The 27,993-nt window shown below is 36.6% G+C and overlaps 1 protein-coding gene across 1 annotated transcript; it reads right to left on the bottom strand.

Moving 5' to 3' along the window:
- Window positions 1-3: 3 nt before the first annotated feature.
- Window positions 4-26,880, bottom strand: pof1b (POF1B actin binding protein). Its single transcript, XM_055226939.1, has 13 exons — window positions 26,218-26,880; window positions 21,802-21,894; window positions 10,680-10,915; window positions 9,208-9,232; window positions 8,844-8,924; window positions 8,254-8,346; window positions 6,605-6,718; window positions 6,261-6,413; window positions 5,849-5,968; window positions 5,392-5,535; window positions 3,385-3,455; window positions 3,008-3,128; window positions 4-2,416 (listed from the first exon to the last, which is right to left on the bottom strand). Exons 1-13 carry the CDS (start codon window positions 26,674-26,676, stop codon window positions 2,411-2,413), a joined length of 1,716 nt encoding a protein of 571 aa, XP_055082914.1. The 5' UTR covers window positions 26,677-26,880; the 3' UTR covers window positions 4-2,410.
- Window positions 26,881-27,993: the final 1,113 nt, after the last annotated feature.

Below are 27,993 nucleotides of genomic sequence, written 5' to 3'. Positions count from 1 at the left end.
TGATAGATATACAAATAATTTTAATAACAACTTACCAAAGATCAAACATATTTCTGTAGCCTAAAGCTAAGCTCACAAATGTTTGTAAAATATATTAAAACATCTATCAACTAAGAGCATACATGTTAAAATCCAGCCAAAATTTACCCACAAACAGAACAAAAATCCAGTGAAAAATAACAACAGGTGATTTATCATTAGCTTAGCTCGCTACAAAAGTAAACACACTCAACATGATTGAGGTTTGATGCTGTCCACTAGGTTCATCAAAGCCTAAATACAACTTATAATTTTAGCTTTTCTACCAATCAAATCACCCATGATGCCACTGTATGATAATAAGTGAGTACATAGCCTTCTCTGGTGGACATTCATGTTACTGCAACAAAAATGTTCTATGTTAACATGAGATGATAAGCCCTGCATTAGCATTCCTAAAACATCTGTCACCAACAAAACAACATGCTTCAGTCCCATCCCATAAACCACCACTTCCCCAGACCACTTTACTAGTCATGTTTCCAGATATGTAAAGAAATTATGCACAACAAAACAAACAGGCAAAAATATAAACAAAACAAAAACAACATATATCTTTCTACCTGACAAAGCTGCTGTGTTCTGTCTGCATCTAATAAAATGGTTTCATAGCACGATAATCAGGAATTGCACAGTAGCATACTAATTGTTATTAGTTTTAACACAAAAACTCTGCTATGGTTTCTTTAAGTTGTGAAAAGTGTTTATAAATTAATTAGGATGTTCGGGATGCACAAGGCAAATGAGGAGTAACTTGGAACAATGCAAACTGTTTAAAATTCAGTTTTCAGTAAAAAAAATCTGATACAGCAGCTTTAATTATGGTATTTTATAATGAAAACATTTGTCATTGCTTTAAGATTAGGCTTCTCACTACAAAATATACATTGTAATAGCAGAAAACATTGACTTTTTTTGTATAAGTCTTGAGTTCCACTGGGCCCTGAAGTGGATTTATAACATCAACATTTACAGAAAATATAGAAAAGGAAATGGAAACACAACTAGTGCTTAGATTTAATGACCCAAGCACCTAAACAAAACAGACAAACATGAAACTAAAAGTAAACCACTCCCATTTAAAAAATCTTTACAGTGGGCACCTCCAATACATTCAAAGAAATCCTTATCTCTACATATATAAAACACGGCATATATACGTTTCTATTTACATGCATTTAGACATTTCCCTCATGTCTAGGTCAAGGTTGCGGTGTATTCACTGTTGTGCTACAAGCAACAATTAAATAAAACAAACATACATATTTTTTTTTCATTTATTTTTAATGTTTTATTAAAATTTGTAAATGTTTAAAAGAAAGATATGAATTTGTAGAAGTGCTGCAGTCATTTAAATAAACAGATTTTTTTCCACTGTATGCAATGTGCTTTTCGGGCAATTTTTTTTTAAATTAATATATTATTATGTCATATATTATAAATTATCTTTTGACTAGTACTTTTTAAATACAATTGTAAATCAGAGCAGTGAAAGCTTCAGCTGTATTCAACCTGAATAATTTGGCAATACACTAAGCCTCATATATAACACATATAGCACATCCAGAATTTACCAGAAGATGGCAATGTTGCTAAATAATCTGTTCCTACACTCAGCTGTCAAGATTTTACTTCTATGGGGCATTAACTGCTAACATGTAACATATTTAGATCACCATGTTACCTTTTACTGTTTTATAATTGCCGAAAACAACGTAACATGTTATATATATTTCACTTTCGTTTTTGAGTCCTCCCTCCCTTTTCCTCCCTGTGTTAAGTCACTCCCCCTTTAGAGCTCTATCAACACAATCAGCGCGCATCCCACTAATGAAACTACTGCACACAGCTTCAGGTTTGTCACTGGAGGGAGGATGAAGGTTTATGGGCTGAGCAGTGGACAGAATCTTACATTTAAAATAAGGAATAGGGCCACAGAGATATCGCTAATATACTCACACATACATGGAGGACATCTAAAACCCCTTCAAGCTGGTTTTTGATGAGGGAACAATATTATAAAAAATATTATTATTATTTATTTTATTTTTTTTTTTACAAAATAACATATGCTATGAAAACTTTTTTAGTAAATGCTTTTTATGTCATGCAGTGGAAAACAAGCTCCATAGATTTGCTTATTAAATTTGCAGCACAGTTTTATAAGGATTTGACTAGACCCCTTCACAAAGCCACTCCCAAAAACACACCTTGATTTGAGCCACAATTTGAACCACACCACCACCATTGGCCTGAGCACAGAGCAGGGTACTCTGGGTACACCAGGTACTCCGGGTACATTGAGTAAAAGGGATTTTAGTGGAAGGGCATGCAATGGGTCATGCGCTGGTCAGGATCCACGGTCGTTCAATCATTCCTGTCAAAGAGAAGCATTTTCTTTAGGGAATTGTAATGATTTCCCATTTCAAAATAAAGACAACAAGGCCCGATTTTAGTGCTACAGCTAATATATTATTTATATTATATATAGATATATATATAGATATATATATAGATATATATATAGATATATATATAGATATATATATAGATATATATATAGATATATATATAGATATATATATAGATATATATATAGATATATATATAGATATATATATAGATATATATATAGATAGATAGATAGATAGATATATATATATAGTTAATCGTTTGACTAGTTTTGACTAGTTGACTCATCACTTCTATTGTACACATTTTTTTTACATTGTCATCCAAATAAAGATTTAAATATGGTGAGTGAAGGTTTCAAGATAGAGAATATTTATGAAGTGTATTATTCAAGACTCTGTACAGATGACAATTAAGGTCATCAAAATATAACTATGATTATTTTTTTTATACCCAACTAGAATCATGTGCTTAAGGAACAAAGTAAATCAAGTAGAGCTGCAACAATCAATCAACTAATCATGACTAGTTAAGTGTCGTGTTCTGTGTACTGTACCCGTTTGAAAATTTCGCTTCGCTGTGTACGCTCGATGACAACGGTTTTGTCCTGTTTCACCGGGGAGGTCACATTATAGTTATCATATACCAGACCCAGGATGGGATACTGATTTTTGTATCTGTAAAAAAGTGGAAGAAAGTTTATTATTATAATTGTTTAATTATTCTGTATTTAGACTTACCATTTTGGTTCTCAAACTATGGATCAACTAGTATATTTTCATTTATAAATCTTTTGATAACAAAAGTATTGTTTATTTTCATGACAATTAATAATGAAAGGATTTTTTTTTATTTATTTAAGAATACATTTTGTAGCCCCTTCTTATTAAGTATATTGTTATTCTGACAAAAGCATGACATAGTAGACTGTACCTATTGGTAATTGTGGTCCTAGTGACGTTCTCGGACATATTGTTTCTTTCCTGTAGCAACCTCTTGATTTCCTGAAAAACAACAGATTGAATAAGATAAATGTAATATAATTTACAGACATCCAATAATATTCAATAGTAAAAGATATATAAGTATATCCCACATAGTTAGTCAAGTGTCAATGCATCTGTCCTCAATTTAGAAGTAGAAGAAGTACTGCTAGTAACAGTTCGAGGTCGTAGTAGAAGTAGCATTTATAAAGTGTGGAATTCTACATCAAGAAGCCATTTATCCATTCACACCAGCATACACTCACACATTCAACAGAATACACAAACACTGAAGGTAACAAGGGGTTTAAGTATACTGACAAGACTAACTCACATATACAGAAATGCTACGTTTATTTATTTGCATCACTAATTCCCATCAAATTCCGTCTCTATGAGGTTTTTGATGAGTAAAGCTAAAATTAATACATATTTAAACATTTAAAGATGTGTTTAGAAAGGCAGATGTTTGTGTGTCACTGTTAAGGAACTATGCATTATTAAGGAATACATAGATGAATGGATAAATCAGTAAATAGGCATAGTAAGAATTTGCACCGACAACCTTTGGGTTAGTGAGCAAATGCTGTGCCAACTGAGACGATGCAGCAACTGATAATTACCAGTTGCTAAAACTGGATTATGCCGTAAGAGTATAAATAATTATGGCAATTATTAGTTGGAGGATTAGTGTCTTGGTTTAGTTCCTATACATGGTTATTACAGGAGAAATTGATTCCTTAATGTACAGTCACAACTTTCAATTCTTATCTTTCACATGTTAAGTCCATGTTGCTCTTTCATTCATATGCGAACCAATCCAAACACTTAAAGATCAGATAAGAAGCTACAAATTGTCATCTTGTTGTTATTGTTAACTAAATAGGATAGATAAGATTGGTAAAAAGTGAGTATTGTAGTGATAATATCAACAGTGAGGTTTTATCTGTTAACATCTTGAATTCAAATGCATTTTGTGTGTCAGATTTCAGTCACGTGATTTCAAATGTCAGTAGAAACATACCTCAGGTTAGAAAACAAAGAATGCTGCGAAACCAGAAAGTCTAGCACACCACAGAGTCTAATTAAGACACAAACATTTTCCTACCAAACTTTTAGGTATATCTTTACAGCTTAAAAAAAAACTATCCGACCACAAAAATGACCAAAATTTAACTATTTCAAGTATTGGTGGAGAAACAAACACAATTTCCAGTAGACAGTTAACATAGATTTAATTATAATTGTAGGTAGGTGAGGCAGATTGCTGGAGATAAGGAGCAGGTGTACAAAGGAGTGGCTTGGAACAATACAAACACATACATTGAGATGAAAGGCTTCTGCTACATCTATTGGTTAGAACTAAAACCAAACTCATAAATTTAAGTAATTACAATAAGATTATCTATGCAGCGCACAGCCAACAATAACTCAGCCACTTAATGATTCTAAATAAGAAAAGCCTTTTAATATATATAATTACGTTTGTGTTGATTTATTATACACTGTAAAAGATTTTTTTTTTTTTTTTTTGTACTACGTTTAAGATAAACTGTAACTTTTGGAGGTGGAGGGTCTGAGATGCTTTGGTTTGTCTAGCATGTTGCGGACTATAGCCTTAAATTGATATATCTTCATGGAGACAATCCGGTAACGCCAGGCCAAGTTAAACACAAGAGGGTAAAATAATTAACATACAGATGACTCATTACGGATAATAACTAGCTTGTAGCGCCAACTATTTTTGCAGATGATTATTTGTTCAAAATACGATTTCTTTAGAAAAAGGTTAGATTGAGATGATCCTACTTTGGGCAATGTTAGTGGAGTGAAGTGTTTTTCATTGCCTTCATTTATTGCAATATTTTCTGCAGCACTTTCTCACAGTTACATGTGTTATCACAGTAGGACTATGAGCATGAGGATTGTAGACTTGTAAAGCACAGAGTGATCGTACCGCCTCCTGCTTTGTGATGGTGGTCTGCCTTTGTTCCAACATGGCGAGCAGCTCGGAGATCTTCAGCTGCAGGCTCCTCTCTGACGATGAGCTCTGTGTGGTGGTGGTGGTGCTCACTCGGGTCTGCATACGTGCCATCTGGGACTAAAGGCAGCAAAACAATCAACCAATCTATTAAACTTTTATTCATTCCCAAATTTCCAAAGCAGAACTTTTTATTGCTGGATGGAATTTTTTTCAACAAAATATCCTTTTTAGTAGTAGGAGAATGTGGAGCACTCGGAGGAAACCTATGGAGGCACGGGGAGAACATGCAAACTCCACACAGAAGGACCCACTCAGGATATTCTTGCTGTGAGGCTGAAGTGCTAACATCTGCCACCTGATAACACTGACGGATTGTTGATATTGCTCTTTCATTAAATCACATATTTCTACTTGTACTAGTTGTATTTACCTTGAGTTTCTCGATCTCACGGTCCTTCTCTTCTCTCATGGAGTTCAGGTCCTCGTGGTACTGACGGGAAAGTTCCTCTGTCTTTATTTGCATAGTGCTGCTGTTCGCCTGCCCCGCCATCTAGGAGAGACAGGGAAGAAAAACAACACACAAAAAAAACTTGTGTTTGTTATTCAGTGTGGATGAGGCACTTTAGGTGTAAAAGTGAAACATTTAAACATTTATAAAAATACTAATTTCTTTAAAGTCACATACAAGGCATTAATGCATTTACAAATTATATTTTCTTGTCTGGTATTAGAGTTTGGATTTTGCACAAAAATGTATCATTAATAATTTCCTATTCCTTACAAAAGATGTGTTGCACATTCTCCACATCATTTGCAGTTCATGTTTTTGGCCCCAGTGTTACCTTTGTCCGGAGCATGTCGTTCTCCTTCTCCAGTGCACGGAGACGCCCCTCCAGCTCCTTCACCTTAAACTCTCGACTTGAGTCGTTGTTTTTGCTGCTCATGAGCTGAGACTCCAAAGAACGCTGTGAGGCTGTGACATCCTTCAGAGAGCACTGTGGGCAAATCAAAGCAAATATCACAATACATTCTGACAGCTGGCCATCCCCCCAGAGTAATTAGTTTGGCATGTTCATTAAGTCACAGGAGGAGTGAAAATTGAGGCGTCTTTTTCGAGTCTTCATTTAGTCGAGTAAAGAGAGGTGAGCAAACGTGTGATGAATCTGTTAATGTCAGCGCTGTGTACCTGCAGCTGTCTGTTGTTCTCACGGACATTCTCCAGAAGTGTGTCATACTGTTTGGCCTGGTCAGCTTTGAACGCCAGGTCTCGCTCCAGAGTCTCCTTCTCTGCCTCCAAACGCTGACAACACAAACACAACAATCAGAATAAGTTTTATTGCCATTGTCAGCAAACAGGGTTAAAGATTAGAAGAACAAAATTTAAAGAGCTAATAATGTCAGGAAGCAATTACTCCATACAGTGCAAGTAATAACAGCTATTTCTCAAAAAATGAGACTGATATATCAGGGCTGAACGATATGGGGAAAAATATCCCATCGAAAATGTTCTGACAAGCACTGCAATTAGATTTGCGATTTATGTTTAATCAGAGGATTCTATTCAAAGTTCATGAACATTTGAAATGCGTCCAGAAGAATTGATAAAAAAAAATGAAATATGAACTGACAAACATGTTTGTACAGTTCTAAACTACAGGGTTAGCAGTTTTTAAGACTAAGAAGATTTTGTTGTTTGTGGAGGAAATTATAATTCACAAATAACAGCCTTTGATTTGCTAATTACATCCATTCAAATTGCAACATCGATTTAATTTATCTACTGATTATTATTGCCAAATGCCTATACATTTTATAAAGCATTTTGACTGAGACCAAGAGACTAGATGAGAACCAGAGGGAAACTATTGACTTTCCTTTCCAGACAGTTGTGTCTCATCATGATCATGATTCAACATAAAGGTGAAGGAAGTGGGCAGGGCTATCAATTCATTTTGAAACATTTTCTTCAGTCATCGTACAAAATACTGGCCCTTTACTAAAACACACACAACTCTAGGTATGTGAGAAAGTCACATTATGGTAAATTGACATATCAAGCTAAAACACAGTAATTAATGCATATATGTCAAACAGAGACCTGACTTTACCCCCGTCTTTTTACCAGTGATATTATTTTGGCCAGGAGCCTGGGACTTCAGAGAGGCAAAAAAAGAAAACCAATTAAAATCTGTGGGAAGAGCTACCCTGCTGTATGGGAAAATGCCAATACAGAGAGTTGTAGCTACTTGTTCATACAGCACAATCGTTGCACTATTATCAGGTTGTGCAGTGGTCCAAATTGTAAAAATAAAGTAGATATGATTTTGGAGCTGCCTCACTTTTCTCATTTAATTTATCAACAAGGGGAAAAATTTTCAGGACAGATGAGCATTCCCAACCAAAGTAGTTAAGGCTAATGGCTCCAAGTAGAGTTAAAGGATTTTGGAAAATAACTACAATTTACTCTAAAAAACACTACTAAGACTGGCAACATGTTCTCAACCCATAAGAACCCACGGTGACACCAGTGTAACAAACACTTTGCAGAAATGTTTCCTATGTGGTATATCCCACATAATTTTCCTTTAAGGAAAAATGGGTCTGGGTTCTTATGGGTTAAGATTCAGTTCACTTTTCACATTTGAATCAGGAGATGACTATTAAACTCCCCAAATTATATCTTCACAGATGTTTATCTTAGTATTTTAAAGGGCATCTAACATGTTCTGACAGGAGCAAAGTATTAGCTAAATCATCAACAATTTAAAGGCATTGATCAATTGCAACATTATAGTATTCATAATAATTTTGTTTTATGTGTAATTCAGTTCTCACCCGGAGGTCCTCGGACATGTGCAGCAGCTCCTCTCTCAAACTGCTGAAGGTGGACAGCAGCAGGCGCATGCTCTTATCTGCTGTCAGACGAGTCTAAGGGCAAAACACACCAGCTATAACTTTTTTTTTCCTATTTTCATAGACTACACTCAGGAAATACCTGAATCTGTGCAATGTTTAATGAATACACTTTAGAATAATAGAGCAGTATAAATTCTAGCTCCTCAGATGTTATGTCCAAACTTGGGATGTGCAATGAACTTAATTTTAATTGAATTGTGATGTAGTAGTTTCAACCGTTAATGATCATCTTGCTTTTTATTTGAAATGTCTTTAGCCAGTCCAGTACAGGAGTAGAAAGCACTAATTTGTTACTTAATCTGAGGTTTATTCATTTTGTCTTCATGAAGCCCATTGTTTAAAACCATAAGAAAATGTATAAAATATTGCCCAGCCCATGTTCAACTTGATGTATTGAATTTTACTTTTTACGAAACAGCTCTGTGACCAAGAAAGTATAAACACATACAATTATATTTAAGTACCCTCACTGCTGTAACATACCACCAGAGCAGTGTGTTTGGTCTGACCTGGAGTAAGTAACGCATTTGTTGTTTAGTCAGTTCAGTTGCTCCTTTAGGGATGAGAGCCTCCACCTCGTCACGATCCACCTGTATACCACAGTATAAATCATATACAATAAATACATGCAAATGATAAACAGTTGTATTAAATTAGTTAATAAATATCAACAAATACTTAAATATTATACAATACGGCAATCCCAATTGATTAGCACATCTATTCAATGGATTGACATTTTCTTACATTAAGACAGATTAATTGCCTATTGTAAACAAGCAATATTTTCTAATGTATCATTCAATGTATTATTCTGTGGCAGTATTGTTAAAAAAAAAAACATTGGTAACAGTGAAATGCTGTTTGCTTTACCTTGTACTCAAAGCTGTCCATTTTCCTGGTAAGAAAAAACAAAAACAAAAACTCCATTTACCATTTGGTGAAAACAGTGTCCCATCAGGACATTCATAGCTGTGTATATGCTGGTAGGGGTTTTTGGGTGTCATGCAAGTCAAAACTGATATTTCATAAAATGCCCACCAATAATAAATGTTCCCACAGTAAAGATGACTATAAAATGTGTTTCTTTTAAAATGTATCAAAACAGCTGTAGCAACTGGTGAACTAATTTGTTCTTAAAATCCTGTATCCGATGGTGGTAAATGTTTCAGTTTGCATTATAAGGGCGTTGGTAACACCGAAACTAAAGGCCTGCCTTAAGCCTGTTCGAACACGCTGCAAATCAAAGCTTTTCTATTGAGGTATCCTACAGCAACCGTCTAGGAATCGTCTCAGAACGCATGAATAAAAAGGTGTATGTGCTCCCCGGGCTGCCCATAATAATGACACATAAAGATGTCTAGCAAGCACAGCGTTGGAATTAGAACTTAATGATCCAAGAGGTATAAAATGAAAGCACATTAAAGATATACTTTGGAACTTTTCTGGTGGAAGGTCGGCCAGTTTGGCATTAAACCACTTTACATTTGTATTGTTAAAAAATACTTATAAACATATGTTCTACAGTTAGCTGGCTTAGGTGGCTCCACATATCTGACCTGTAAAATGCCCTGCTTGTCTCCATGGAGATAGAAACGTTTAATGCGATGATGATGAACATTCCAGGCAAAGCAATAACAGCTTAATAAAGACTGGTGGGGTGTGCGGACTCTCCACCAGAAAAGTTACATATCAGGACCGGATCTAGGACATTTTGTGCAGTATACTCTACATGAAATATTCCACAGTATGGTAACGTGGTGACTTCTCTATGGTAACATATCTATCTGCACGCAACTCCACCAGTTCTGTGGATGGATGAACAATGTCATACCACGATACTACTATTAACTAATCAATGCATAAGTGAAGCATCAAAGCAATTACCCACAATGCATTTTTCCAAGTACGGCAAACAGGTTTGATCAGCAGACCGTAACTTTAAGTTTGGCAATTAGCTACAACGACCAAGCCAAGTCTAAACTGACTAAATCTTTGTGATGTTCAGGATGGGCCCAAGCTTGTCCCGTGTTTCCTTCTTGTAATTGCATTCCTTAATAAAAAAATAGCTTTGAAAATCATATTCTGGTGACAACGCTATAGAAAAATGTGACGATTTAACTAGAGATCAATGGATAGTTTGGATATTTCATGACCGATGCAGATACAGATTCCCATATTCCAGAGGGTTAAGATTTAAAACAAAAATGGACCAAAGGACAATGATTTAGTAAATATAATTCCCTCTAGTAGCATGTTACTGCAATAAAATAGATGCAAAGCAGCTTTTAATATAGCAGTAGTACTATTTCATCGCATTAAATAAGTCTCATAACTATACTCACTGTCCCTTAATCTTGGACACATGCTCGGAGATGCAGGAGTGGATGTCACAGTTTTTACGGTAGACTTCGGCGAGCAACTCTCCGAAGTATCTTGTGTCCAGTTTGGTGTGCTGTGGCACCTCCGTCAGGGTGGTCTTTACATCTGTCCGTGAGAACTTCTCTATGATCGGAGGAGGCTTGTTCTGAATGACGTTCACAATCTCAACCTCCTCAACCTCCACGGACTCATCCTCCTCCTGCAAGACACAAGGAAAGGAACAATTTCAGTTTACTACAAAGGTTTCATTTTGAATTTGAGCAAAATTTGTCTCGCTCCAATGCAGATATATTGTACAAGCAGCTCTTGAGGTCAAAATAGGTCCACCGTGTACAGTCTGTATGTGATTATTAAACATTGTATTGTTCTGACAATCATGGTTAGCATTCTAGTTGTTAGCAGTACCGTGACCTCTTGCTCTGGCCTCTGAAAGTTGAGAAAAGCAGTTTATAAATTCATGATAGTAAATGATTAGGATGTTTGGAATGCATAATGTGAGTGAGGAATAACTAAAGACCACACAGCAAACTTTTAAAATTAACTAGTTCTGTGTTTCACATTTTTAAGATAGATGAAATGTGCTGTACCTGATTTTTACTTTTTCTGGCATGATGACCAAAAAGTACCTTACTGCTGTTATGGGCAAAACAGACAAAAACAATATACTCCAGTTTGTTTTTAGTATTTATTTAGCCTGTAAATGTCATGCAGAAATGTAACTTTGTACTGTCCACTGAAATATATACTTTTGGCGTACAATATTATTTGATTTTTCTTTTTTTAATGCAAGTATTTCCCACCCCTGGCTATTGCTCTGGAGTGATTTGGTCAACTGTAATCTTACATATACCCGTATATATATATTTTTTTATTTTGTAGAGAAAACAAAAATCCTGTTGCGGTTTGGAATATTCAGTGGAATACATTCTGATTGGTTCATTTGCATCAGAGCTAAATGTCACATGTACCGCATTTCTGTCATAGTCTACATCAACACTATAATGACAAATGATTGTGTTCATAATTATAAAGGAACATTGAGCTCCTTAGTGCCTTAAAAGCTCTTGCATGTTACGTAACTCTAAGTGATACCAGGTGGCCGATAGTGTTTTTAAAATTAGTTCTTATATCCTGTTAAAAACCCATCATAGCATGTGGTTTGGAGTAGAGTTCATACTTTGTTTTGTGTGTTTTAAATGGCAATGGTTAAGAGCCTCTATTGTTTATGTTCAAGAAAGGAATATTGAATAAAAATTAAAAAAAATGAAATTGGATTGAAAATGTGATTAGTAACAATTACCCAAATAGTAAAATGTTTATTTTATTTATTTTTGCAATTTTTGAATAAAGTAAAATAAAATAAAAAAACATTAAATTAAAATTAAAATTAAATTAATAATAATAATAATCTTAATCATAATGATCCAAGACAGTATTTTTGCTGAATCTGTGGGAAACACTGAACATCAAACCTACATGTTGCCATAGAGACAGAGCCCCTCCCAGTGTTGGACCTACAGGAATGTGCGCAAAGTGGACCGACTGAAGCCACACCTGAACCTTATCTCTCTCCCTCTTTTCTCTCTTACGTAATGCGTGTTATCTAACTGGCTCCTTCACTCTCACCTGTCCCACAAATACTCACAGACGACACTGTTACTGAACCACACACATGCCCCCTCCCCGTGGATGAAAATAAGAGCTAGGAAGATTTTCAAGAGACTATGGTACCACAGGCTCATTGAAACTTATTATTAATAACATATTACCTCTAACAGTAAAAAAAAAAAAAAAAAAAAGCAAAACAGCAAAGGTCAAATGTTATAGGGCTGCAAGATTAATCACAATCACATTAAAATCCTAATTTGAATGAATATAGAAAGCAGAGGCGTTTAAAATGTGAACTTTGACCAGATTCCTATTATTAAAACATAAATCACAATGCTTGACAGAAAAATAGCAATTATATCTTTTCCCCAAATCATTCAGCCCTAATTTGTTGAACCAATTTGCGTTCATTTTAGTCCTCTTTAGCCACAAAAGTTATATCACCACAACCTAAAAATACCACCTCACATGACCGTATACAGCGATTGGGCAAACAACAAGCTAGCAATGCCTTTCAGATGAATGAATAAAGGAAAAGTACCGTACCTATTGCATTATGTGCTTTACTCCCTAACCCTGAAATGTACTGCGTGTTGTGATAAGGAAAAGTATAATTTCCTTTTGGATTAGAAATAACCACCTGGCCACTATTGAACTCCAGGCAAACACAGGGTATTTGCCTATCTGAGCTTGTTTTTGATGATGGATGGCTGTGGGAAGAGTTCTACAGTTACACTAATGGTAACCAGGAATGCTGTAATGAAGTGGATTTAGGCACAAAGTACAGTTCAGATTGCAGAGGGTGTGTCTACAGCGGGGCGGAGGCCGGGGGCGGTCATGCCTGACATTTTACAAAGAAAGAGAAAGTTACATGTCTTATGCAGTGAGATTGTGTCGAGTTTAAATGGAGAAAACATACAATAGTTATTATATGATTGGTCAGAGTACATGTTTTATAAATGCTTAAATTTCTCCATGTGTGCAACAGTATTTTGGTTTAGTCCTGGTTCAGACGTGATAGAAACCTGCTTTAGTGCTGCCTTAGACCTGGTTCAGTCCTGGTTCAGCCCCGGTTTAGTCACGGTTAGTCACGGTTTAGTCATGGTTCAGTCCCTGTTTAGTCCTGGTTCAGTCTCGGTCTAGTCCCGGTCTAGTCCCGGTCTAGTCCCGGTCTAGTCCCGGTCTAGTCCCGGTCTAGTCCCGGTCTAGTCCCGGTCTAGTCCCGGTCTAGTCCTGGAGTGATGTAGGTCAGGTGTAACACTAGAGGCCTCTTCTTCGGCACAGGGTCGTGTTTCTTTCAGTTCTTTGTTCCGCAGTGAAAAGCGCTTTTTGTTCCCAGCCAAAAAGGTGACATCACGAAACATTTTTCACAGCCACCGATGTGACACTGAGCTGAGTTCTACTTTTCAAAGACCGTTCATACCACAAGCCACACACCTCAAATATCTCACACATGACAAACACCCTGTTATGACTGTACTGCATGATGCTCTCAGGAATGTCACAACGTTAAACAGTCGTCGCTAAACATCTTGTGAAGTTTTTCATACAACTAAATGGACAGGATATCATTGTCAAGATTAATATTTGTAAGATCAGGGTATTTTTTTCTCATTATAAACGCCCAATATTTAATTTTTGATAAAATATTGGGCTTGATAAAATATTTTTGATCAATTTTGTGAAGTGAAAAGTACATTTTGGGTCTTGATAGTGTCAAATGGCAAATATCAGTGAATGGCTACAACAGCAAGTTAAATGTCGGCATCAGATGAAGAAATTTAAGTGGGACCGTCCCTACACATTTTGACATATCCTTAGGCATATCCGGAGAGCTCGCAACCTGTATGAAGTCTGACTTTAAGTGTCACACAAACACATTTTCAGATACTGCAAGTTTATAAGCATGCACAGTGGATTACTTCCTACTACAATAAGAATGCCTGAGTCACTCCAGCAGTAGCAGCAGTAGATTTTCCCCTGTGGTCAGAGTACACAGAGTTGGCTGGATTACAGTTGCTTTCAGTTGTCTTTCCTTGGCCTTGTTCCCAGGACTATCCCTCACACGGTGGTCCAAGATCCAGACCAGTGTTTTCAAACAGCTCTATTATAAGACACATCTGTCAAGAATTTAGCGTCTAGGGATGGGTCAAATAAGGAGACGCAAGGGATGACTAAAGGCACAGATAAATTAGTTAACCGTTTTAACTTTTCCATCCTTCTATCCTAATCTGCTGTGATCACTGGGTTATCAAGATTAAATGTCAGATCTGTAAACAGGAAACGTGTCAGTAAATAGTTTGTGGCACGAGACTAATCTCTTTACGAGGCAAAGTGTTACTACTGTACATTACTTTGGACCAATTAAACATGTAGTGCAAGTAATTAAGGCTTGAGTGAGTCTAAAATTCAAGCTGATTATTAGCAAGGAATGATGCAGTGAAAGTAACTTAGCTCTATAAGGCTGTAGTTGAATAAAGAAAGTCTCAACTTAACACCTACCCTGTGTATCCACTCATTGACTAATGTGAAGGTGCCACAAATATCTATGATCTTACCACACACCTGATCCAAAACTGCACTAACAAGACAAAAATACATGGCGAAAAGTGCTAGAAAACTGTATGAAAGCTAGCCTGGCAAATCCAGAATGGTATATCTCTGTATTTTTTATAAAGAGGATTATCAGTCACTTCTTGAGCCAGCCCAGAACCAAACATGTTTGTGCAATCAGATTCATTTATTTTAGTGATGTATGTTAAATGAAGAAGCTCATAGGTCAGCTATCACAAACAAAATCACATTTCAGATTGACAGAGTTTAGTCCTTTGCTGATTGATTTTGCAGAAATCTGTTTTCAGTCCCTTGTTATAACTTTTTCCTTGCATTTTTCATTGTACTTGTTTTGATATGGATGAATTTTGTATGTCCCTGATGAGATTCATCAGTGAACAGACTCACACTAATCTTCAATACTTTACAAAGATGTATTCTGGATCCAAGACAATGCCAAAGCGAGACTGGCATCATAATTCACTCATATCAGTCAATCTCAATAATTGACTGATATGAGTCAATTTAAGCATACATTTTTGACATCCAATTTTGATTTTGATTAAGAAATGTGACAGTATGATGAAAAGCTCAAAAAGCCAAGTTTGCAAATATAGGACAACATAAATTCAATGCATCATTGCTTCAGTATCACCCTCTCATTTTCTCCAATGTCTATAATTACTGTGCAATCCACAAAACAACAGCTGGAGTTAATATTCAAATCAACTACACCAAAGTTCAAATGGGGTCATGAAGGGGGCGGGCTCTGTCTTAAAAAATGATAAGAGACAGCCTTCCTAATCATTTTGGAATGCATCACTCTGCAGCATGGCGTTACAATCTGTTGACACTGCGTTTGAACGTCTGAACGAGTTAAGCACTCAAACACTATTTACAAAAAATATCGGGACTTCAGCTTTGACCCACATATAACAGTTCAGTCATCATATGGTTACTCTAAGTATTTTGATTAATGCATGTTTGTATCATCCTGCAGAAATTTCCTGGTTTCACCTACCCCCTATTCCTGCTTACGTCTTTGTACTGACTGGTGAATATTAAAAATTGTAATAACACAATGTAAAATCATGTAAAAAATAATGTCATCCAGCCTTATACCTACCCCTTAAGGCAGTGTCCACCAGTAATCTGACCAGAACTGAAGAAGCCGCTTGGACAAGCAGCAATACATCTTCATTCCTACAACTTTTTGTCCAGTTGATGGATTATATATTTTTTTTCCCTATCTAAAGGTTAAAACACTTGGTTCCACTTGGTGACATCATTATGTGGTATCCAAAAAGTGCTACATACACCACGTCAATGCACCTCACTCCTCAGGGTTAAGTGTCTTTATCACCTCAAAGGAAGAAACAGAATAATGGTTTAATTTGTTATTAAATTAATTATTTGTATAACTTAAAAATCACAAAAGCAGTTGCCTCACATTATTGTTGATTTAACCAACAACTAAGTCAAAAAGTGAAAGTTGAAAACATATGCAAAGATCATCACTTCACATACTTTGAATGAGAAAGTATCTCTTTGCCGTACAGCTAACATTGCTCTTTTGTTCTCGTATCCAACTAACTTGTTCCAACTTTTGCACAATTAATCCCTGATTGAATGAGACAAAACAAACGGAGCATATTGCCAGCACAGGTCGGACTTGAAAAACAGCTGCATGTGTGGCTGTTAAACACTCTGGAGGGCCACACCTCTCACTGTACCACGCTTCATAAATCAGGTGCCATGTTTCAGCTGAATATTTGTCTGACATAGTCTTTAGCACCAGGCTGAGACTCAGGCCTGAGAAAGGGCAAAGGCGGGACAAAGAGTGCATGTTACTGCAACATAAATTATACAGCAAAATGAAATGTAAATCAGATGAGACATTATTGCTTCTCCTGGACTGTAGTGTGGCATCATACTGATATTTTTCCATGGAGACAAGCAGATGACACCACCAGGCCAAGTTACAGGTTGGGTATGTGGAGAGGTGAGTCTGCACAGTAAGAATAAAGGTTTCTCAAGGTGTTTTTGTAAAAAAATGTAAAAATAAAAAAATATGCAAAATAGATGTGTTTAATGCCATAGTGTGTGAACTATTCTAAGAAAAAAATGAAATTGAGACAAGCAGGTAACAGACTCACCAACAGAACATAACATAAATATATCATATCACCTTGTCATTTCTATTAAGCGTCCTCCCCATATTGGGCTTTGCATTCATTCGCTATGTTACAAAACCAAAGACTGTGGATCTATTAGTTGACAGGTCACTCAAAATCAAATGGACAATACAATTTGAAGGGTGAAAATTAACACATCATCTTTTAAACTGTCTTTATCCAGCCTGTCCCGCCATGTCATTTCCTTGAGGCAGTGACAGTATCCATTAGCACAAGCTACATTTAAGAGTGTGGGGCCAATGTCACTTTGTTGTATCCTAAGGGTTTATTTGCCTGTCATTCATAATCCTACATGACATGTTGAGTACAGTTATTTCAGCACTGACAGAAAACTACTACAAACAGAAGAAAGAATTACATAATATAGTATCTTGAGATGGAGGAATACCTCTGTGCAGCTGACACAACTCTTTTTCTATTTTATAAAAAAAAAAATACTGTGAATTACCCAGAGGAACAGAAGGATAGAGAAAAGTAAATTCAGCTTACCTATTTAATAATAGTAATTTGAATATAAAATTCATACATCTTTTTTTTTTTTTTAAATAAAGCTTTATATTATTCATTCACTCCACACCTGGTGATGGTCATGGTCAGCTACAGCTACTGTGCACTGCACCATGAGCCCCATTATTCCAATTCAAGGTGGGTGAAGTGTCTTGCTTAAGGGCACAACAAATATCCATTGCCAAAGACTGTTGTTTCAGGAACCGTTACACTGAGTCAATGGGCCAGATGTCATTTTAATCTTGTTGTAACTGCTCCGATGGCGCCTATTCTGAGGAGCCTACATGAAGGGTGAGGTGAGAGGATCAAATGTAATTACAGCTCAGAACAGACGTGACACACAAATCTCAGTTACTCTTCAGAGAAACTTTAATTGTTTTAAGCATAGGTAAACACTCATGAGGGAACACCCACAACGTACTAATCTCTCATAGTTTTCCCTTTAGTCAGTCAAATAGTAATGCGGGACCTAAGTCCCACATACTATGCAAACTGTTGCATAGTATATGACTAAGTGGCGACAGTGGCTCAGTGGTTAGAGCGTTGGTCCCTCTCGGACCAAGTTCTGTTCGTTGTGTCCTTAGGCAAGACAAGACACTCACATTGCCTAGTATGAAAGTGGTGTTTGCGCAAATGTTTGGTGGTGGTCGGAGGAGCCGATGGCGCAGATTGGTAGCCTCACTTCCATCAGTCTGCCCCAGGGCAGCTGTGGCTACAATAGTAGCTTACCATCACCAAGTGTGGAAGTGAATGAATAATCACTATAGTGTAGCTTTGAGAGGCTTTGACAAGACTGTAATGTGCAATACAAGTGTAAGGCATTATTATTATTAAACATATCTGTCTCTCCACAGATCTGGCCTATTTTACTGGTGGCAAGCAGGTAGCCGACACCACAACAACAACCACAACAAAAACATGTTCATAATGTTGTTTTTCCTAGCATTTCAAATTATTTCAAAGCCATTTGAAAAAGCAATCCACCTTTTACAATGGCACTCAAACTCTAAGCATCTTCCAGTCTATGCAGAGTATAAACAGTCATCTCACAGATCAAACTTGAACAGCCTTATTTTTTTTCAAAAGCCTGATGCTGCAGGTTCAGGTGTAGCAAAGCCTTCTGGGAAACGCAGTCACGCCTACATTCAGTCCTAAAGTTTGTATAGAATGTGACAGCTATAAACCACATGCTTGAAGGAAAGCCTCCAGTCAAAACGCACACATTTTTCAAGTCCCTAACAACAACTTACGTTAGAGAGTTGACACACCCATGTGCATAATTCTTTTGGTTTTATTTTGACGGCCACAGGGCTTTTGAAATGTCAAACATTTAGAGAAACATTTTAGTAAAAGGAAGCATTCTCCATCTTAGCAAACCACATTTGTCACAGCATTTTGTTGAAAGTTAATGTTGACAATGAAAATGCTATTGAGACAGGTCATGTTTGTCATATTTCCTAATTTGAATAACAATGACAGTCACAAAAATATGTCTACATTCAATATATAAATCATCTTTTGTCAATTTGATGCAAAAATATAGCTAGGAATTGTATGTGTCTAAATATACTGCAGAGTTGTAAGATCATATTGTAACAGTACAATGAAAAGTGTAGTTTATTTAGTTCAGTCTCCATTTGAGTCACTGAGGGAGTGGCTGTATTGACTTAAGCCTGTGAGAAGTTCCATGATTTTGACAGAATTGAAAGACAAGGATTAAATCATCATTGTATTTTCAGGAGGAGGTCCACCTAAGAAGTCACACAAGATTTGATACAGTGGAGATTAAATGGAGCACAGATTTATTTATTTTACTTAAAACACGTCTTAAATGTGAAAAACAGAACTAATTCTTCTTTAACAGTTTGCAGTGGTCCAAAGATCCTCACTTACCTGATCCATTCTGAGCATCCTAAATATTCACAGAGAGGAGTTTATGAGTGCTTTTCACAACTTTCAGAGGCCAGAACAGAGTTTACCATCAAGGTAATGCAAACAACAACAGGCATGATAAGCGCGCAATTCCTGAATCTTTGACAATAAAACACTTAATTAGATGCAAACACAACAGACCTCAAGGCAAATTAAGCAATGCTACTATTACAATATGGGTGTGCACGTTCTAGCCTACCAAAAAAAAACAAAACTGATTTCTGGTTTGGCATTGGAAAACTTAAAACTAATTAAAAACACAGTCAGTTTCCATTGAGTGTAAATTACGATACAACCAAGGGAGCTTCTAAAATGAAGGGAAACTGGTGCAACAAGTACTGGGTGAAGTCTATAACCATGGAAATTCCACATGATTTATTACAGTGATCAGATTGAGCTTTAATGGGAATTAAGTCTAAAAAAAGGTTAATAGATTCCTATCCTCCATTCACAACCCTGCACATTTGTACAAGGTTGGGAATGACACTGGAACGCCAACATCTGACTGCTCAGACGAAGCTAATCATGTACATTTATGCAGGAGATAGAAGTGTAGATAGTAGGGCTGAGAGATTTTGGAAAAAATATAGAACTGCAATCTGACAAGCACTGAGATTTATGTTGATCACAGGCAATTAATCTTTGAGAGAAGATGGAAATTTGAATTTTACAGTAATCCAAGAGGTTTTTAATATAATACGGAGATAATTGTTGTTTGCAGAGGAAATTATTTTACGGTAACAATTGCAGTCTTTGTGATGATCACTGAAATGATGATTTTGTTTGATTGTGATTAATCTTGCAGCCCTGATATATCGATAGTATAGATTTAGAGCATCAGAAAGTGGCATTGCTTTAAACAGACTTGTTTGGCAGTGTATTCTGTGTAATCCGATGCAGTTGGACTCTGTTTCAAAGTGCATCGTCAAATGAATGACGATATCGACCTGTTGTGACAAGTTGCACTCTCATCAGCTGAAAAGCCAGTGGAGTTGGCAGGGATGAATCTGCTCTGATGTGAGTATGATATGAAGTGTATGGTATATGATTGTATTTGTATTTATTGTGTTAAGATACGAGTATGTTTTTCTTGAATAATTAAAGAATAAATTACTAGGGCTGGAGGCCTTTAGTCAACATGCATGCAATTGTAATTAGTCGATTAATTGGTTGATGGTGTCTTAGTGGACCAACATTAGTCGACTAATAATTGTATTTTAATTATAAGGTTAAGTTAAGTTCGTGAGTTAGTTAAAGATTTTGGTTTAATTGTTGGTCAGGCTGGGCAATATGGGAAAAAATAATTATCACAATATTTTGCCCATAGTGATCAATCTCGAAAACATAAACAGGTGGACTTCAGGTATACAGCAGGGCATCAAGATCACTATAGTTTTTATTTTGTGTTACAAGGATCAATAATTATGGAGAAATCCACATTTAAAGATTGGAAGTTTGTACAATATGTTAAGCCTAAAAGCACGCGCATGCTGCCACTTTGGGCAAACACCTGTAATGTCAGTGCACTAAATTAGGTCTCAAGTTTAACTCATATATGGTGAGAATACAGTTGTTAACGTTTCTCCTCTTTCATTGCTCTGCTGCTTCTTGTCATTATGATCCAAGTTACAGAAAGTAGAGGAGCTACTGCTAGATCAGAGAGAAGGAGGAGGAGTGGGGGCAGACGGCAAAACTTGGTCACAGTCAAAACTTGTGAAATGTGAGGACACGTGAGGAGACATAAATATACACACTGTGTACTCTTCAGTACCACATGTATACAGATATGTAATACCTTTGAGAACTTTTGCCATGCCCCCTTTTTAGTCGACTAATTGGTTGGCAGGACATCTCTTTAGTTTGCCAGGAATTTCATTAGTCAACTACAGCTGCCCTAATGTTTATATTATTCTCACAATTTCCTTCTTTCTGATGCCACAGAGATTCAACTACCTTCATCTGAACACACTCTGTGGCCCCACACACTTTCATTGCATCTATAAATCTCCCCTTTGGTCTTCATTTAGACGTCCTGTTTCGTAACAGCTCTAACATTATCACATCCTTCTACTCAAATTGCGTATTCCTCCACTGTAAATAGTAATTACAACATTGTTCCATAAATTACCAAGTATAGCAACATTTATAAATATATGCATTTGTTTGGATCTGTCTGGATGCATTTCAGAAAAAAGTAAATTTGCCAATTAGTAGTAGTAGTACGTGCAGTTAGCCTATTTAGCAACAAGTTTGTACATATAGCCAAACAGGATTTCGGATTATTATTTACCTCTTCCTCCTCTTCCTCTTCCTCCATACTGGGCTCTGGGCTCTTAATGGGACTTGACGACTGGCTGAAGACTGAGGACTTTCCACTGACACTCTGTGAAGGGACAAAACAAATTAAATTAGTCCAAACAGACATTAAAAGATAACATTAAATTAATATTTCTATAGCCTCTCTATTGAAATACTTAGATGTTGAAGACTGAAATATTATAATTTATATATAATATGTTACTACCAGAAACTGAAACCAAAATGTTTTAGATGCGTTAGAAGTTTTATTTCGATTATGGGACCTTTCCCATCATTCAAAATAAATACATAATACATAAAAAAAAGAAAAAGAAGCAATGAAAGAAAATTTGTAAACACATTATAGACATATAAAATCAGATAAACAACATAGCAGCATAATCTTTCAGAAAATGATTTAGTCCTTGATTTGTACTTAGGGATATTCCCTGACATGAGACTGCTTTATTTAAAAAGTCAGCTGTGGGCAGGTTCAAGCCCATGTTACGCAATTAACGAATATAGATGTTTCCTGTATGAAAAAAAATAAAAATTATCAAGTCAAATGAATCTTAGTGTCTACGTGTTATTGGGTGTAGTATATCACGATTTACAGTTTTACGAGGGCTCTTTGAGCTCAGGACATGTGTGACGAGGACACACCCCTGAGGACACACCCTGTGCATAGTTCCACCTGGACCAAAAACAAGTCCAGCTCTGTCTCAATCCTAACCAGAATGTTATTATTTAAAATTACTAAATGCTTCTGGAGCACTTGGAGCATGAAGGAACATACTTATTTTTTTGTGTCAGGAGCATTTGAGGAGGCTGTGCTTTTTCAAAATATCACCTGCCTATGGTTGGACAACGATGCAAATCATTATTATTTTAAGTAATTTTATTCCTTTACCTTTTACCAAAAATCAACAGAATTTTGTTCATGTTATGGTATAAATAAATCAAACACATCTGGTGTTCTCGGTCAAGCACTTTCACTCGAAAATATGCAAATGTTGGTGTGGGAATAGAACTGCCAATTTTGTGACTTCACTGAGTCACACCAACGGTAATAATGCGTCACACTACGGTCTTGCTCTTCTATAATCACATGTGACCAGGTAAACGCAGGCAATAAATATTTACCAAAAATAATATCTATATATTTTTGGATTCACCAAATGATAATATACTTGGCAGTCCATCAGAAATGTGCTTAAAAATAAGTATTGTTTGGAAGTTATTTTTCCTTTCATTTTTACTTGCTTCACAGATTTATTTTTAATCAGCTCTTTTTGATGACTTTAACAAAAAAATAAAAAAACACCATCAACCTGAGAATCAGAAGCATATTTTTATTGTAAATTGGTCTGCAAACACTGAGCCACCCACCCTCATATAAAAAAAAACTATCTAATCTTATCTCAGCAAAACCAAGGTTCTGAACTAAAGCCAAAACAAACCTTAATGTTTTGGATGAGAACATCTATAAAAGCAATGAATCTAAGTCAGTGTGACCCTGCTGGGCAGTGGAAATCTAACAGTGTGGAGGATGCACCCAGTTTCCCTTCAATGATTTAACAAGAGACTTCATATTGAGTCCAGATCATACATCTAATAATGTCCACAAAAGTATCATGAGGGCCTGCGAAGTCAACGGTTCCCAGTTTTCAGGCATGCACACTCATGAGCGCACATGACAGGGCTTGCATGCAAAGGTCATAAGAGAAAAAAGGTGTAAAAACTGCAGTCAAAGTTTGGGAGTCTCTTGTCCTCATAGTTACACTGTTGTTTAATCCAAAACCAGCAAGGAGCATGTAGTACAGGCAGGACTCATCTGCCTCACAGGCTCAGTTGTGTTTGAGTGTGCCCTAAGCAGAATTCTCATAAACATAAAACAAACTGAGTAATTTGTAATTGCATGCAGCCTATTCATTCATTTGTTTACTTTGTCAAATGAATAGGAAGGACTTTGACCGGGAGTAACTGAAGCATATTACTCTCTAATTTGAATGTGAAGTTTGTATGAAAATACTGTATTTCAAATTATTGGTGTCTTGTATTGCAATGTAAAAAAGGTTCACTTCTAGTTGTAGTTTCTGATAATATGAAACATGAGACAAAAAAAAAGCAAAACAGAATAGTAGGTTTTAAATTTATATTCCAAAAGCAATCTACATTTTAATGACTTTAATTACCTTGTTTTAACTTGGGTCTGAAATGGTTTTGGTCGGCAGATACATGAGGACATTAGAGCCCTGTCCATCAGATTGAGTGTTTTACCAGAACCTCAGTCTGTGAAATCTCAGAGCTAAGTGTGAGAACTGAGACTGCACCGCCACAGGCCCCTTCACACCACGGGACCAGACCAGGACCTGGTCCAGACCAAGACCTGGTCCAGACTGAGAGTTCAGCGGATGCCTACAATGTTTGTCTATTGAAGTGGCACTACTGTATAACCAATCTAGCGTGCACACAAATGTTCTATTTTAGCAGGAAAACAACTATTAATTTCAAATGTTCCAATTAATCTATCGTTAACTTATGTGGTAATGGAATAATTGTTAGATACTGAGATGGATAAGTTTAATGTCATACTGTGGATCCATCTGCCTGTAACCTGTAATTTGACCTGTAACATGGCCTATTTGAAGAGCACATACACATACATGTTTTTTCCAAGGGGTTTATGAGCAATAAAACACTGGCGGTTTAATAATGCAAGATGCAAGTTTAATGCCATAGTGGAACTTTCCAGCCAAAGCAATACATGAAGGCAAGCCGGTGAAAAGTCCAGATATTGCACAGCCCTAGTCCTACATTTTAAAAGAGGGATGAAGAGATATTGAATTGTAATATAGTTAGCTATAGTTTTTTTTTTTTTTTTCCCTTTGATTTCAGTTTAATCCCATTTGAAACCTGCTTTATTCCAGTCAAACTGAATTTTGTCACTTCACAACAAGGTCTTGGGTTCAGTTCCCAGCCTAAAAGGCCTTTCAATGTCGAGTTTGTATGTTCTTCCTTAATTGATCTTTTAAAATTATTATTATTATGTAAAGAATACCAATTATCACACAACATGAACAAAACAATAAAAAAGAACACACTTTCCCACAAACCTTTATATAAACACATTTTGTAATTAACCTGCACAACTGGTTATACTATGATCTTTGTGATGTCACTTTCAATGGCACTGTTCCATCATATGAGAAAGTGCATTACCTAATAGGAAAATGACCCTCTTTCCACTGTATCAAATTGCAAAGCTCCAATACAAACAGTTTCAAAAGTGGTTCAAAAAAGATATCACCTTTTGACCACAGCAAATCAGGAGCACCCTACAAGAGCTGCAGTTTTAGAGATTATACAGGCTGCTTTGACACTTGTATACATCATATTAAAACAAAGAACACACAACAAAACCCAGTCTATATCAGGACTAAACCGACATCAAAGCAGGGCAAAAATCGCTTGTATTTATGTTTGTGTCTGACCCTTAACATAAAAGCTTTAAAAAAGGTCAAAGTCAAGTGTCATCTGTCAGTCCAAATGGGGGGACAAAATGGAACCATTCAAGTCCTTCAACAACAAAATATTTGCTATGACTTTCTTAAAAAATTGTTTGGCGAAATGTCCACAAAAGAACAGCTATTTGTTGATAGGTTTGGTCAATAATCGCGGATAGGTCTTCAAAGTAAATAGGCTAAAAGACATAAACAATTAATAATTTTAGATGTTACATTGGCTTAGCTTTGCAATAAGGTAAATATCACTTTAATAAACCTTACTTCATTTGTTAATTCAAGCGTCTATATCCTGGTTGGACGATTGGATTGTCATTTACGTTACTTCATCGGTGGATTGCTTGAATAATTCAAATCCCGTCTGTAAGCCTCTATCCTACTTTTTTGATATTATTTGGTCTAATATAACACAATGTAGTTGTTAGATCATATTGTGGTATGAACAACAACATGCTTAGCACAAATGCAACAATCATCTTGTGTGAATTGTCAAAGAATCCCTGCCCACAAGTAAAGCGCTCTACAATGGTTCAGAAAGCAATAACAACAACTTTACATGTATGTGTCAATGAAGGATCAACAGAGCTGCTGAGTGTATAATTTGTCTGGCAGAAGCTTGCATAAAAGACTACACCTTACTTCAAAGGGATTTCATGCAGCATTTGAAGCAACAATATTAGCCTTTGGCACAAATGTAATGAAGTGGAATCTCTTTAAGCTAAATAATGAAAAGTTTAATACCTGTTGATTCAAGTGGGATATTATGGCTTTAACCTCAATGTAAATATAATGTGGTTCAATATCAGAGGTGTTGTTTGTTCATACGGAGAGATCTTTAGTGTCTCTGTGCCAGGGGCGTTAGGGGGTGCGCACTCAGGACTCACCTCCATCTGTCTCTGGAACACGAGATCCGACTCGCTGCTGACGCTCAGGCCCGGTACACTCTGCACGCTCTGCAGGTAAACAGGAGACACCATCTGCTGCATCATGGGCTGCTGGATCATGGGCTGCTGCATGAACACGTAGGACTGCTGCTGCATGGCGGGCTGCACGGGAACCAGGTACCGAACATCGTAGGAGCCGTTCATCGCGTAGGGCAGCGGTGACACGGGGGCCGCAGAGATCACAGTACTGGCTACGGCGGGCTCAGCGGACGCGACGCTCACTGTCCGGTACGTGGCGGTCGTAGGCTCCGGTGAACCAACGCTCAAAGTCCGGTACGTGGCCGTGGTCGGTTCCGGAGACGCCAGTTTGGTGGTCCGGTACAAGGTGGAGCTCGTGGTCGGTTCCTGAGACGTCCTGTACGTGGTGGTAGTCGTCTTTCGACTCGTCTGAAGCGACATTTTAGATCAGCTCAGGTCCAATACTAAGCAGGAAGTTTTAAAAGTTTTCCCAATAAAAAAGCTGTGGGTTGTTGAGCAGCGGAGAGGAGACGCGCGCCGCCCCAGACGTTTTTCCTCTGCGGGACACAGCGGATGGGAGAGTCCGGTCAAACAGACATACCATGGGAAAAGAGCAGAGAAGTGTTGGAGGGAGGCGCCCAGTGCTGTTCTCTGCTGGTTGTATGCAAATTGTAATAGTTTGGAATGGGAGGGGCCAGGAGTCAAGTGGTTCAAAAGGTCAGGTAGTGTGAGGCCACTAGAGGGCGCTCAAGAGTGGAGGAAATGCATGGATCTAAGAAAATGAAGAAAATTGATACATCTGAGAAAATGTGAACTTTTTTGTTATGGCTTTTTTCTTTCTTTCTTTTTTAAAATGCATGGATCTGAGAAAATGACACGTGAACTTTTTTGTTTTTTCTTTTTGAAAACGGATTTGAGAAAATGTGAACTTTTTTTTAACATATTTGAGAAAATGTGAACTTTTTTGTTATGGCTTTTTTTCTTTCTTTTTTAAAATGCATGGATCTAAGAAAATGTGAACTTTTTTGTCATGGCTTTTTTTCTTTCTTTCTTTCTTTCCTTCTTTCTTTCTTTTTTAAAATGCATGGATCTGAGAAAATGTGAAGTTTTTTTGTTGTGGCTTTTTTCTTTCTTTTTTAAAATGCATGGATCGGTAAAAATGCGAAGTTTTTTGTTATGGCTTTTTTTCTTTCTTTTTTTAATGCAGCAAGCTCTGTTATATCCAATAGGAGTGTCTAAACCTTTTTTTTTTTTTTTTTTTACAAGAAACATACTACAGGTGGAGGGCCACATGACTCTGGTATAAAGATTTAAATTAGAAGTAAAGTACCTTATGTGTGTAGTGGTCGGTATTAGTCAGTTAAGGTGGCGTTGCATGTGTGGTGTGTTATAGTTCTTTATATGGCTTTATAACAAATTTTCAGGAGGCTGTGATCAATTCAAGCCCCTGTTTAGGTGTTTGATTTGTTTAACAGCACAAACCAGCTCAATTGATGTAGTTCCAGCTATAAAATGTATATATAGGTTCTTTATAGTCAGATTGTGTTAAAACAAAAATCTGATTAAAGGCTAACTGTCACAGAGTCACAGTGCTTCAGACTGAGTAATACCTTCAGTTAAGTTAATACAAGTTATACAGTTTAACTTTTTAAACAAAATTAATTAGTATTACATCTGTACCACGTATTTTTTTTCTTTCTATGTCTTAGTGAGCACTTTTTGTAAAGCAAGTTGCTCATAAATAACGGGGAAAAAATC

Source organism: Periophthalmus magnuspinnatus, chromosome 14 (assembly GCF_009829125.3).
Source record: "Periophthalmus magnuspinnatus isolate fPerMag1 chromosome 14, fPerMag1.2.pri, whole genome shotgun sequence".
NCBI classification, from domain to species: domain Eukaryota; kingdom Metazoa; phylum Chordata; class Actinopteri; order Gobiiformes; family Gobiidae; genus Periophthalmus; species Periophthalmus magnuspinnatus.
The sequence above is the reverse complement of the archived record's forward strand: the minus strand, read 5'-3'. Positions and strand labels throughout refer to the sequence as shown.